Here is a 14,345-nt window from a genome sequence, read left to right as displayed (position 1 = left end):
ATATTTCAATCGATAAATCGGATTGAGATCGCATCCAAATAGTAAGCTGAAGATTAAAGTTAAAACTCTCAAATATTCAACAAATTAAAAGTTTCCGCTGTAGATAAAGAGTTCAGGCGTTGAAGATTATATATATACAAAAGTGTTGACCTCTGGATTGTGTGTATTATTATTCAGCAGATCTGCCAATGTTTTTACCTTAGAAATGTGTCATTAATGGCAGCATCTGCTGCTAGTTCTTCGTCATTTAGATAATCATCATTAGTTCCAGCATCAACACGGATATTCTCTCTTCTACACAATCAAATACTTACCAATAGGTTTTATAATAGTTTCAAATAAAAAAAAAGAGAGGAGGTTGCCATACTGTGGTAACAAGACAACTGTGGAATGACAGAAGAATATGATAATCTCATTATTAGGATAAAAATGTAATAATGGAATTCTTAAAGGGACCGTTCACTTATTTGGGTGATTTCAGGGTTAACTAAACAGCCTATTCGCAGTTGATTGATAATAGTCTTACTTTTCAAAGACAACTGTGGCCGGAGAAAAAGCCGATTTTTCGTTCAGAATTTGAGCGGAAAGAAACGGTCCCTCTCTATAGACACTGTATTGATGTTTTTATCAATATGCTGTGGATCAAAATAAATTTCGAATATAAAATTAAACTGTAGTATCTAATCGTTAATTGTAAATGTCATTATTTTTTTAATTTTGTTGTTTTTTAACTTTCTATTTCTAAAATAACACTATTTTATCGCATTCAAAATTGTGTATTGCCTGTGTAAAAAGCTGAATTGAACGCGGCATGACAAATGAAAAGTTGTGCACATGCGGTGACAAAATCTACGAACCAAAATACGAGTATTGATTAATTGATTGTCGTAGAGACGTCGTCTTTGTATACACGTTTTACATGTTTTAGTACGAAAAACGTAAATTTCTTGCTAACTCAAATATCAAAAGTTTTCATATTTTAGTACATATTAACGAACACGTGATGACATGAAAATATGATGAATTTAAAATTTATTGGGCTGCAGTTACTGAAAAAAACATCAAATAGTGTCTATAGAGAGGGACCGTATCTTTCCGCTCAAATTCTGAACGAAAAATCGGCTTTTTCTCCGGTCACTGTTGTCTGTGAAAAGTAAGACTATTACCAATCAACAGCGAATAGGCTCTGTAGTTTACCCTGAAATTACCCAAATAAGTGAACGGTCCCTTTAAACTCGATGAAATAATCTTGATGTATTCTTTAACGAAGGCCGCATCTCGAGCTATGCGAGATATGGTGACTGCTGACTCAGGCTGAGGTACTTTAAAACTTTATAAAGTGAAAAAAAAAAACAATTAATTGAAATAGTGAAGACATGACAAACCTTTCCATTTTTGAAAAGCTCTGACCGTACTATTACAAATATGCAGAGATTTGCAAAATCTCACCAAACCTGCTTTGCAATGAAGAAAAACTTAAAACAAATTAAATAAAGTAGGCAGTCGGGCAGTATGCTTTGAGACTCGGTAGTTGGATGAAAATGTCCAATGGAAGGCTTAAAGTTTTAAGTTCATGGTTTACAGTTATGATATAATATGATTTAGCTAATGATTAAAGCTAAAGCTAAAGATTTTTTAATTTGTATTTGTTTTCGGGAAATAAAGTAACGACTAATTCTCTCGCAACATTTTATAATAAAAAAGACGGCAATAACTCCACATTTGATTTAGTCCCCATATCTAAGGGAAGGTTTCAGTTCCTTTTTTTTCTGTGAAAAAAAGAAGGTTTTTGAGCACTAATGATGATTTTTTTGAAGTTTTGATTTGTTTTAGTCTTATGTTTTGAGTGTATTTCCTTGTGTTCTCTATGAGTGTAAAACATCTATCCATGAAAGCAAGAACAAAGTTCTCAAAGTTTGCAGTTTTAGACCTCAAGCTTATCTCCTCCTCACTTGGATCTAAAATAAAAGAAGATGGCAATAAAAGAGAAGATTAATTTCAATATTATCCAATTGTTTACTCTTAGTTTTTGGTTATTCAGTATATTCAGCATATTCAGTATATTCAGTATATTTAGTATATTTAGTATATTCAGTATATTCAGTATATTCTGTATATTTAGTATATTCAGTATATTCTGTATATTCAGTATATTCTGTATATTCAGTGTATTCAGTGTATTCAGTGTATTCAGTGTATTTAGTGTATTCAGTGTATTCAGTATATTCAGTATATTCAGTGTATTCAGTGTATTCAGCATATTCAGTATATTCAGTATATTCAGTGTATTCAGTGTATTCAGTGTATTCAGTGTATTCAGTGTATTCAGTGTATTCAGTGTATTCAGTGTATTCAGTGTATTCAGTGTATTCAGTGTATTCAGTGTATTCAGTGTATTCAGTGTATTCAGTGTATCAGCCTCCCATTTATGTTTTCGGATTAAAAAAATCATTATTGCTTTTATCACAAGAGCTCAGGGGAAACCTATTACATTTTTTTATTTCAATGTTTAATGAAAGTACAAATATAAACCTTTTGACACATTCATAACAACTGGGACTGTGTCTTGGGCACATTTTCAAGATTGGTTCAAGTCGATTTATCCAAATAGATTGTTAATTACATTAGATGGCAACGTAGTATTTGTAAACTCTCAGTACAGCTGTATTCTTACATCACAAGTGTCAACTTAGTTTTTTGTGTCCGACAAAATTATTAATAATAGTGATAATTTTAAAGTAAAGAGCTTATCTTCAAGTGAAAAAAGGTGCAATTTTATGTCTTATTTATTTTCTGTTTCTGTTTCTTTTTAATTAAACTTGAAAAACATGTCAAATAATGTCCTAAAAAATTTCGTTTTCCTTGTTATATTTGACACTTGTGACGTCGTGTATAGTTAATCCATTTCTCTGTTGCCACCTATTGTACTTGATAATCTATTTGAGTTTACCGGGTATATGATTGTATCTAACCATATCCACCATAGAAACTACAAAAGTTCTGAAACTCAGTTTTAAATCGCTCTGTGAAAACCTATCAACACCATCCACATTTTCAGAAAAAGGAAAACCTTTTTTAATAAATACAATATCCAAAAACTAATAAAAATAGTTAATTGTTAACTTAATATTTTTTTGATGTAATTGTATTTGGATTAAGACAAACATAATTGAATTTTAACAATCATTTCAAAACTATTTTTTTGGCTTTTAAAGGACACCTGCTAGGCGGAATAATTTGTCTATTGTTGGCAGTACATTAAATACTCTTAACAATATTGGAACAAATCATTGATCGTCAATCTGTTTAAACACGGGACTAACCTTTTGAATCCATTGACTTGGTGAGATCACATATTGGCATCATCTCCAATAGATCCGACATTAGAACAAATATATCTGTACACTTCCAGATATCATTAACATCTATCCCAGGAAGGAGGAGGTTTAATAGATCCAAGGCACGCTCAGGGTAGGTTCGGATCAGTGGACCGGCAGCTGCAGACAGAGCCTGGAATTATACAGAGGTCAAAACTTTTACTTTTTAAATCTTCTTATAACGGGCTCAGTCGGTTCCTTCCCCTCTAACGGATAATGATAAATTCGTCGGACACAGTCATATTTTTCCTTGAATCATTTCGTGATTATTTACAGGTGGAATTCTCGTAAATAGCATTTACCCAGAATTGTTCCAAGTGGAACTCTCGTAAATAGCATTTACCTAGAATTGTTCCAGGTGGAATTCTCGTATATAGCATTTACCCAGAATTGTTCCAGGTGGAATTCTCGTATATAACATTTACCCAGAATTGTTCCAGGTGGCATTCTCGTATATAGCATTTACCCAGAATTGTTCCAGGTGGAATTCTCGTAAATAGCATTTACCCAGAATTGTTCCAGGTGGCATTCTCGTATATAGCATTTACCCAGAATTGTTCCAGGTGGAATTCTCGTAAATAAGATTTACCTAGAATTGTTCCAGGTGGAATTCTAGTAAATAGCATTTACCCAGATTTGTTCCAGGTGGAATTCTCGTAAGTAGCATTTACCCAGAATTGTTCCCGGTGCAATTCTCGTATATAGTATTTACCTAGAATTGTTCCAGGTGGTATTTTCGTACATAGCATTTACCCAGAATTGTTCCAGGTGGAATTCTCGTAAATAGCATTTACCCAGAATTGTTCCAGGTGGAAGTCTCGTAAATAGCATTTACCCAGAATTGTTCCAGGTGGAATTCTCGTAAATAGCATTTACCCAGAATTGTTCCAGGTGGAATTCTCGTAAATAGCATTTACCCAGAATTGTTCCAGGTGGAATTCTCGTATAGAACATTTACCCAGAATTAAACAAATATTCTTTTTAATTTCAAAGTTTACGCAGCGGATGTTGATTTCAGTCCATGTAGCTGAGCGCTATCCCAACTATAAGTTTTAGCCTGTGGTATTTGAAAAAGTCTTTCTAGGAAAGCGGTAGCCACATTTTAGAAAGGATCTAGTCTTTGCTACAAACTCTAATTCTCTAATCCATATATCGTTGCAATCTGATGGCCTAAACCTTTGATATTCGGAAGTTTTTTGATCTAACAGAATTCATAGTTTTAAATATCGGTCTAACAAAGTGAGCTACAAAGATATTCGAATTAGAAAATTTATAGTTTGTAATAAAGACTCAATTCCTTTACAAAGAAAACGAAGGTATCTCAATCACCTTTTGATAAATTGGACAGAAAAGTTTTGAATTAAATAAAAGTCATAAATCAAGATTAACTCAAAAATTAAATATTTTTAAATCTATAAATCAAGAGAAATCAAGTTTACCTGGATGCACACGTGGAACCTGTGAGGTTCGGTAAGGGATTCAGAAGCAACATTTAGTTTATCCAGTAGGTCAGGGATAATTAGCTCAGGGTGCAGTAGAGATAGGTTGGCAAATACATTCCTAGAATACAAGATTATCCAGTAGGTCAGGGATAATTAGCTCAGGGTGCAGTAGAGATAGGTTGGCAAATACATTCCTAGAATTTAAGATTATCCAGTAGGTCAGGGATAATTAGCTCAGGGTGCAGTAGAGATAGGTTGGCAAATACATTCCTAGAATATAAGATTATCCAGTAGGTCAGGGATAATTAGCTCAGGGTGCAGTAGAGATAGGTTGGCAAATACATTCCTAGAATATAAGATTATCCAGTAGGTCAGGGATAATTAGCTCAGGGTGCAGTAGTGATAGGTTGGCAAATACATTCCTAGAATATAAGATTATCCAGTAGGTCAGGGATAATTAGCTCAGGGTGCAGTAGAGATAGGTTGGCAAATACATTCCTAGAATTCGCAAAAACATTATTACATTCTACATAATTAGTGCTATAGCAGCTAAACCCTGAGGATCTACAAGCCCCTTTCCTTATTATGTACAGTGTACACTGAACGCACAGTGTACACTGTGTAAATTAAATATTAATGATTTTTTCAGAGATATTTTTAGTTCTTACATTGCTTCATCCTCGTAGCTGTTGTACAGTACATGAAATGCTATTGGTTTGAAGTACATACCTTGCTTCATCCTCATGGCTATTGTACATTACATGAAATGCTATTGATTTGAAGTACATACCTTGCATCACCCTCGTAGCTGTTGTACAGTACATGAAATGCTATTGATTTGAAGTACATACCTTGCTTCATCCTCGTAGCTGTTGTACAGTACATGAAATGCTATTGGTTTCACAGATAAAACAAACTCCTTGATATCTTCATCTGTTAATCTCTTCTCTGGAGCAACCTTGCAAACCCACTTCGTGTTAAATCTCTCTAAAACAAAATAAAAATTAAAGAAACCGAAAAATCGAAACTTAATTTCCAAGATGAAAACGACTTGGATGGAATGCATCAATAAATTACATTTAAATAGAGATCTTTTCAATCTACAATACTGAATCTGCAAATAAGCATAACTGCAATAATTTCTATTTTCTCAGTAATTTCAACAGAAAAAAATACAATTTGAACCCTTAAAAGATATTTTTCCACATTCAATTAATATTTTGATGTATATACTGGATAACCCTACCTGTATGTACTCTATTGATGAACTGTGTAGTGAGTAAGGAGATGAAAACATGAAGAAGTTCACTAGAATTATTAATATTTGCTGGATGAAAGTAGCTTTGTAGAGCTACCAGTAGTCGGGATAGATACCGCTGTCCTGAGGAGCCCGGACCAAGGGTAGATACTATCCACTAGTTCAATACACTTATGACAGATGTCTCCACAACCAGGATTTTAAGTATCCATGAAAAATCTATATTTATAAGAAAAAACATTTGTGGAAAATTCGGATAAAATGTATTTCAGTGTGAGAGCTAAGCCCAAAAATTCATTCCCCCCCCCCCCATCCCCCAAAAAATGTTAAATCCTTTATCACAACAGCAATACAAATCTTTCGTAACATACTTAAGAGAGAGAGTCAAATTTTCTGTTTTTTGCCCCTGCGATTGAAAGAAAGAAAGTAGAGAAAATGTATAAAAACATCTGGAATTAATATCATTTGTGATATTGAACTATTCCTGTGAAATACTGCCTACGCAAGGTTGTCCTGATATCCCGTGTTTAAGCCGGATACCGGATCCTCCGTATGTTACTGGTAGGTTGAAACTAACCATAAACCTGGTATATAGATCTCCCATATATGGTTCCCAATCTAATTCTCCAATCTAGGAAACAAAATATAAATTCTGCATCAAGCACCGCGCATCTGAAATTTTTCTTTAAGGAGAGGCCTATCCCAGTCTCCTCTCACATGTGTAATTAGTTTTACGTGTAAATTCAGGAATATTAGTTTAATTAGTCTTTACCTGATGTACAGCTAGCCTGGCGTAGAGTTTAAGTATGTCGACCTCCCAGTTGGGTGAGTTCCCCCAGGTGCTCCAGAACATGTTGAGCTCCGGGAGCCAGATCTTCCAGGACTTGTCGGGGGGTATACCCCGACTAGTCGGCAGAAACAAAGAGAAGTACTTTACTGCAGAACATATACTCCTAGAACAAAGATATGTGTGAACTTATTTTCTTGAGGGTTTGTGTAATGTACTTCTTACAGTAACGCGTTTCAACTACTGAACAAAAAAATATTTCACAAGCTTGGGTCCCCTACCCTGGCCAAGAAAGTTTCAACCAGCAGCTTTGTTTACAAATTATGTTATTTTTTTTTGACAAAACTAGTTCCTAGCAGTCCTACTACGCCAGAGTCAAATGTGTACACATTAGTCTTTATTAACGCAAAAAGTAATCTGCCTCTATTAACGCAAAAAGCAATTTAAGAACCCAAATAATTTTCCCTTTTTAGAACCAAAAAACGACGTTTTCTTCCAAGTTATTGTTCTTATAAAGATTTTTATAGTACTGTTGTGAATCGGCCAATCCCATTTACAGTCCCTTTAATTCTATATCTAACCTGTCATGAGGGCACATCAGATGCCTCCATTTATCCATCATCTCCTGAGTAGACTCGATAGTAAAATATCCACGGGATACCTACAAAATATATAATAATTAGAAGATTAAAATACCAAAATCTATATATAGCAGGTTAATCAAACTTTGAAAAAATCTAATGGAATTACATTTAATGATGATGAAAAAAGAAAATATTCTTTTAATAATTTTTTTCAAACTTCTACCAAAAATATCTATCAACGGTTTTGCCAAAACAAAAATGCCAAAAAATAAGTAATAACTTTAGCCATTTTTTTGAGTAAAATTCAATACATTTTTATCCACGTCTTCACAGGACGGATCCAGAATTCATAATATATTCCGTAAAACAGAAATCCACACAAAAATCTTCTAACCTTGATTATAGATTTCAGCTGAGCCTTGAACCCTGATGCAGGTTTAACCAGGCCTCGCAGAACTAATGTTGAATCCTCCCAATACCTAAGAAACAACAAAACAAATAAAGATACTTTTTGATGATTTTATTTTATTAAAGAAAACCACCTGAATTGATCGATTTAAAAAATTCATATAGCCTCGATCCGTCGGAATAGGAAAATTATGGATATTTGAAAAACTCTTACATCAGACGATTTTCTTGCAAGATTTTCGCCAAACGTTAATAGTTTCTTTTGATGTTAAAAACTGAATAATTCACTAATATAAACGACATTTTTCATTCCTACATACAACACGTCAGATTGATTTTAAGACAAAACATGACAGGCTTTAAAAAATCTGCATTTTAAAACTTTAACAATTTTGATATTCTAAAAGAGTTGTGAATTCTTGAAGAAATAATATTTTACTTGTATAGATCAAATAAAGGTTCCCAGGGTAGGATTAGATCTGCTCTGGTTATAAGATATTTCTTCTTCATCAGCGCATACAGAACCTGAACATTTTAATAACTTAGTGAACTGTTCAGCCTTTCGGATAATAAACTGTGTCAATCAATAAATCAATCAATCAATAAAAATATCTATTTTTCAATCAATCAATATAACTATCCATTTTTCAATCAATCAATATAACTATCTATTTTTCAATCAATCAATATAACTATCTATTTTTCAATCAATCAAAATAAATATCTATTTTTCAATCAATCAATATAACTATCTATTTTTCAATCAATCAAAATAAATATCAATTTTTTTAATCAATCAATATAACTATCTATTTTTCAATCAATCAATATAACTGTCTATTTTCAAGCAATCAAAATAAATATCTATTTTTCAATTAGTCAATATTACTATTTTTTTTCAATTAATCAAAATAAATACCTATTTTTCAATCAATCAAAATAAATATCTATTTTTCAATCAATCAAAATAAATATCTATTTTTTAATCAATCAATATAACTATCTATTTCCAAGCAATCATTATAAATATTAATTTTAAATCAATATATCTCAATAACTCAATTAATCTACATAAATAGATCCGTCTCTCTGTCTCTTAATCAGTCAGTCTATCAGTCTCAAATATAAAAACTTACCCCTAAAAAAAGTCAGTCAGTCAGTCAGTCAGTCAGTCAGTCAGTCAGTCAGTCAGTCAGTCAGTCAGTCAGTCAGTCAGTCAGTCAGTCAGTCAAGTTACGTCTTTAACTTCGAGACTGAGTAACTCACACAATTTACAGTTACACACAACTTATGTGGCTGCATTTCCCGAGGTGTTTTTTTTCTTTGTAAAACGGGATTTGTATTTAAAATCATGTCAGATTTCAAATTTAATTTAGTTTGATGTGCTATATTCTACCTTAGCAAACTTGTCTAGGGATACTGAGTCTACATGCTTAGTAGTGAGTAGACCGAAGAGTAGTTTAATCAAGTAAACATGATCCTCTTTACTCATCTTCAATCCATACAGGATTATATACTTGTGTAGGTTCACAACCCACTTTACACCACCTGAAAGAAAGAAATGGAAAATTAATTGTTTCTTTTGAAATTAATCTTTAGCTGCCAGATATATTGAAGATGTTTCGCTAAGACTTAAGACTTAAGTTAATAATTACTTGAAACATAAGGTATACAGAGCTGAAAACTTTAGAATGGTTGATATCGAGATTAATGCTTGATCCTCTCTTTTCCTTAATATGAAGACTAACCTAATCTTGTAATAGTATCCTGAAAAGTGTATACAATTCAACCAGAGTCGCGTATATGAAGCCGATAAATTTGAAATTTTGCGCACCATTTAAGATTATAAATAAAATAAAACATTTTTTATTTTTCTCTACTATATCTATTATCCAAGTAAGAGCGGTTTAAGGAGAAAATCAAAAGTGTGTCCATTGGATACTCAAATTAAGTAATCGGGATTAAGGAAATCTCATTCTGAAGTTTTCAGCTCAGATTTCATGTATAAATAAAAATATCTTAAATGAAGATTAATATTAATAATAATTTTCAAGTGTTCCAGGTAAAAACATTTTCCATTCTAATAAAATAACGTAACTATTTATTTTAGAAATTAATTTTCGAAGATTTAAACGAAGCTTAAATAACAAAATAAACTAGCAAGTTTTCCCTTCTTTTTGATATGTGCTACGTTAGTTTTCTCCTTTCTAAATCGGCGATAAAAAATCCATGAACTGTGAACATCCCCAAGAATTTGTGGAAAAGGGAATCCAGTAAAGGGGGGATTTTTCAAGTACGTACAATTCTTCTACGTTAATGAATATATTTGATAAAATAAAAATATTTATCTGTGTACCATGTGATATATCGTTGTTGACGACAGCCTGAGATAGGTTGAGTTTTATCTCCTTAAGATAAATATTAGAATCCTTGTCCTGATCTCGGCTCCGAGGCAACTTCTGGTTGTAAATATTTTCCCTTTGAGGTAGAAAACCCAGCTCGGTTTCCCGACCCATCCTTCTGAAATATTGTAACATTTAATCCTTTGATATCGTTACAATCCCAAACATAAATCCTAGGGAAATCAAGACCAATCCTTGCCTTTCATCTTTGAGGGTTAATACAAGACTTCACTTTCATTCCCAGTACCAATTCATAATTTACCTAAACCTCTCATCTTGTGTATAATATCTATCTCTCAAGGTCTTGAATAAGTGGGTGGTTTAACATGACACATTTTATTGGTACAAATATATCTGTTAATATTTATTTATATTAAATCATATTCCATATATCTGTAGAGTCCCGCAGCGGTAAGACATGTCTCCACTAGCTCTTATATAGGAAGAGTCCCTCAGCGGTAAAGCAAGTCTTGTGCAGACATCTCTGATGTCCTTTTTCAAGAGCTGTGCAAACAGGCCAGGACAGGAGGAGGAATCAACTGGACCTGTAATTCTTGCGGTGCAGCTTCACTTAAGCTGAGCAAGATGTGCCTTGAAATAGATAAGAAAGTGAATAAACTGGAGGAAAAAGTCAATCTTGGAGATGAAGACAGGGAGAATATCAAGACTAATCTTAAAGCTGTCCGCTTTGATGTGGATAAACTTAAAGGAGATATGAAAAGCTCATGTTCAGACACCAGAAAAGCCATGAGAGCTGAGCTTAAGGATCAGGAGATGAGAAAGAAAAATATTGTTATCCACCAGCTTCCTGAAGCTCCAGACAATATTAAATCAGGTTATGAGCGAAAAGATAAAGATATGCTAAATCTGGAACAAGTCCTGCAGGACATAGGCTCTAATGTAACAATTAATGAAGTGAAGTTCATATCTAGATTGGGAGATAAGAAAAACTCAGGGAGACCACTCCTAGTGGGTTTTCTCAGTGGCCAGCACAGAAATTCTGTTCTCTCAAAAGCCAGAAACCTACAGAAAAGCCAGAAATATTCAAGTGTTGGCATAGTTCCAGACCTTACCAAAGAGCAGCGCAAGGATGAAGATGATATGATAAAAGAAGTTGAGAAGCTGAACAGCCAACTTAGCGAGCAGGACTCTTTAAACTTCAAGTATCAACTTGTTGGAAGGAAGGGAGAGAAAAGAATGATAAAAGTAAAGATAAAAATCAATCAAAGCCAACAATCATCAACTCACAGGAAAAGAAAGGGCCCACCCAGTCCAGGCAGGGGGGAACCAAGGAAAAGAATAAACTCAAGTCTCTCAGAGAACGTGATGATGCTGGAGGACAGGGAGGAGGTGGAGGAGGACTAGATAATGATACGCAAGACAATCCACTATCATGTAGAGCTATGAAGATTTTATACACCAACGCTCAAAGTTTAATAAAAAAATAAATGAACTAAATATATTAGCCTGTGATCTGCAACCTGATGTTATTTGTATCAATGAAACCTGGACTAATGCAGAACACTCAGGTGCATATTTGGGTATTAATAACTATGACATAATATGTAGAAAGGATCGTAAGGATACAAATAAGGGAATAGGAGGAGGTCTTTTAATCTATGCAAAAACTAGCCTTGGAGCATGTGAGTTTGAAAGCAAAGAGATGAAGGATTTTAACCAGTGTTGTGGAATTAAATTCAAATCTACTGCTCACTCATATTTTCATTTATTTTTGATCTATAGACCACACAACCTTTATAAAGGTGAAAATGTGACTGAGAATAATTACAATCTTTTGAAAGCAATTAAAAATTCTCCTAAACAATCTGTCCTAATAGGAGATTTTAACTATTCGGACATAGATTGGAAAAATAGAACTGCATGAGCTATAATAAGTAAAGACTTTTTAGAACTAGTTGAGGACAAATTTCTAAAGCAGTGCATAGATTTTCCTACTCACAATTCTGGAAAAACCTTGGATCTGGTCTTAACACAGGGAGAACTTGTCATTAGCTGTGAAAACCTAGGAAAACTTGGATCAAGTGCCCACAGAATGATCCTAACTCACATAAGAGGTGAAGTACCAACTAAGAACAAAACCAGCTATTTTAGTGACTGGAAAAATGCGGACATTGTTAGTCTAAAAGAGTTCTTATGCAACATTAATTGGCAGGAAGAACTACACAACATGGACATTGAAGAAGCCTGGAATCTTTTTAAAAACAAACTATCTGAATGTATGGACAAATTTGTTTCTCAGAAGGTAAAAAAATTGAACAATCAGCCACCTTGGATGAATAGGGATTTGCTACAGCTCATCCGAAAAAAGAGAAGAGTTTGGAAGAGATACAATAAATACAGCAGCATGGAGGACAAGACTGAGTATGAAAATATGGTAAGACAAGTAAAAAACCAAATAAGAAACACCAAAAAGAACTATGAAAGAAGACTTGCCAGAGAAATAAAAAATAATCCCAAATTGTTTTATAATTATATAAATTCTAAAAAATCTAACAGAGTGGCAGTTGGACCATTGAAGCATGAAGGAAAATTAGTAACAGATTGTGAAGAAATCTGTGATAAACTAGGTAATCACTTTGGCTCAGTGTTTACTAAGGAGGAAAACTCTGACGAAAATATCAACATTGAAGACCTCACTGACCAAATAATTGATGATGTTTTAATCACAGTAAATGATGTCAAGGAGAAATTAAAGAAGCTCAAGCCTTTTTCCTCTGCTGGGCCTGACAACATAAGAACCAGGATCTTAATTATAGCAAGTGATGAGGTTGCTGCCCCACTCCAAATGATATTCCAGAAATCACTAGATACAGGAATTCTTCCAAAAGACTGGAAAAATGCAAATATAGTCCCAGTCTTCTAGAAAGGGTCCAGATTTGAGGCAGGAAACTACAGACCAATCTCCCTAACATCTGTGATATGCAAAGTAATGGAGTCAGTACTAAAGGACCGAATAGTTAACCACCTTGACACGAATAAACTCATACACAGTTCACAGCATGGGTTTATGAAGAAAAAATCATGCTTAACAAACCTACTTGAGTATCTAGAGACAATACTCACCAATATAGATGAAGGGGATTCAGTCGATGTTATATATCTTGACTTTGCCAAGGCATTTGACAAGGTCTCACATAAACATCTTGCAAAAGTATTGGAAGCTCATGGTATCAAAGGCAAAATCCTACAGTGGATCATCTCCTGGTTAAACGATAGATCACAGAGAGTTTATTACAATAATAAATCATCAGCCTGGAAACCAGTTTGGTCTGGAGTGCCCCAAGGGAGTGTCCTTGGACCGTTGTGTTTTGTTATATATATAACCATACTTGACCTAGTAATTAAAGATGCCCAAACTTTTCTGTCCAAGTTTGCAGATGACTCTAAGGCTGGAAGGAAAGTTAATACAGATAAGGATAGAGAAGCACTACAATGTTTTAACTCAATGGGCACAGGACTGGAAGATGGAATTCAACGAGTCAAAATGTAAAGTTTTACACATTGGAAAGAATAATCCAAGATATGGGTACCAAATGAATGGTGTAAATCTGGAGGTTTCAGACAAAGAGAAAGATGTTGGTGTAATGATACAGGAGGATCTTAAACCCTCTAAACAGTGTGCTACTGCTGCAGCCAAGGCGAATAGTATTTTAGGCCAGATGGCCAGATCTTTCTCCTATAGGAATCTATGTCAGGCCCCACCTTGAATACTGTATTCAAGCCTGGAATCCCTGGCTAGTAAAAGACAAAGAAACTCTAGAAAAGGTTCATAAAAGACCAATAACAATGACCTCTGGACTCTTTGGGTCAACCTATGAAGAGAAGCTGAAAGAGGTTGGTTTGATCTCCCTGGAGAACAGAAGAAAGCGAGGAGATATGATCCAAGTCTAGAAAATTCTACATGGGCACGACCATCTGGACAAAAACAAATGGTTCAGCTCTGCGTATGTACCAGAAGAAGGAAGGGGTATTCAAACCAGGCAGTCAAGTGATCCTTTAAACTTGAAAGTTCCAGCTGTAAAGACTGAAATATATCGAAATTTTTTTAGCACAAGATGTGTTAATA

General features: G+C 34.0%; 2 protein-coding genes across 2 annotated transcripts in view; both read right to left on the bottom strand.

The window, feature by feature from the left end:
• The window catches only part of LOC111707235 (proteasome activator complex subunit 4B), a 31,273-nt gene extending 26,257 nt beyond the window's left edge, over positions 1-5,016 (bottom strand). The window contains exons 1-4 of the mRNA XM_023480294.1: positions 4,817-5,016; positions 3,324-3,510; positions 1,856-1,958; positions 199-294 (exon numbers count right to left, since the gene is read on the bottom strand). Coding sequence (XP_023336062.1) covers positions 199-294; positions 1,856-1,958; positions 3,324-3,384 — 260 coding nt within the window. The 5' untranslated portion in view covers positions 3,385-3,510; positions 4,817-5,016. The remainder of the gene's footprint in view (positions 1-198; positions 295-1,855; positions 1,959-3,323; positions 3,511-4,816) is intronic.
• A 225-nt stretch (positions 5,017-5,241) lies between these two features.
• On the bottom strand, positions 5,242-13,959 carry LOC111707237 (proteasome activator complex subunit 4). Its single transcript, XM_023480299.1, has 10 exons — positions 10,213-13,959; positions 9,253-9,404; positions 8,296-8,381; positions 7,843-7,927; positions 7,446-7,525; positions 6,850-7,030; positions 6,562-6,708; positions 6,066-6,234; positions 5,671-5,806; positions 5,242-5,317 (listed from the first exon to the last, which is right to left on the bottom strand). The coding sequence occupies exons 1-10, from the start codon at positions 10,391-10,393 to the stop codon at positions 5,242-5,244; spliced, it is 1,293 nt and encodes a 430-aa protein (XP_023336067.1). The 5' UTR covers positions 10,394-13,959.
• Positions 13,960-14,345: the final 386 nt, after the last annotated feature.

This window comes from Eurytemora carolleeae, unplaced genomic scaffold (assembly GCF_000591075.1).
Source record: "Eurytemora carolleeae unplaced genomic scaffold, Eaff_2.0 scaffold785, whole genome shotgun sequence".
NCBI classification, from domain to species: Eukaryota; Metazoa; Arthropoda; class Copepoda; order Calanoida; family Temoridae; genus Eurytemora; species Eurytemora carolleeae.
This window is presented reverse-complemented; position numbering and strand designations above follow the sequence as displayed.

What these genes read in the sequence shown, in the direction of transcription:
- LOC111707237 (XM_023480299.1), bottom strand. Translation starts at nt 10,393, where the DNA reads ATGTTACAATATTTCAGAAGGATGGGTCGGGAAACCGAGCTGGGTTTT. An exon ending in CCTTTATTTGATCTATACAA is followed by an intron (nt 7,928 to 8,295) that starts GTAAAATATTAT and finishes GTTGTTTCTTAG; the next exon opens with GTATTGGGAGGATTCAACAT. An exon ending in GCGTAGGCAGTATTTCACAG is followed by an intron (nt 6,235 to 6,561) that starts GAATAGTTCAAT and finishes GTATTGAACTAG; the next exon opens with TGGATAGTATCTACCCTTGG.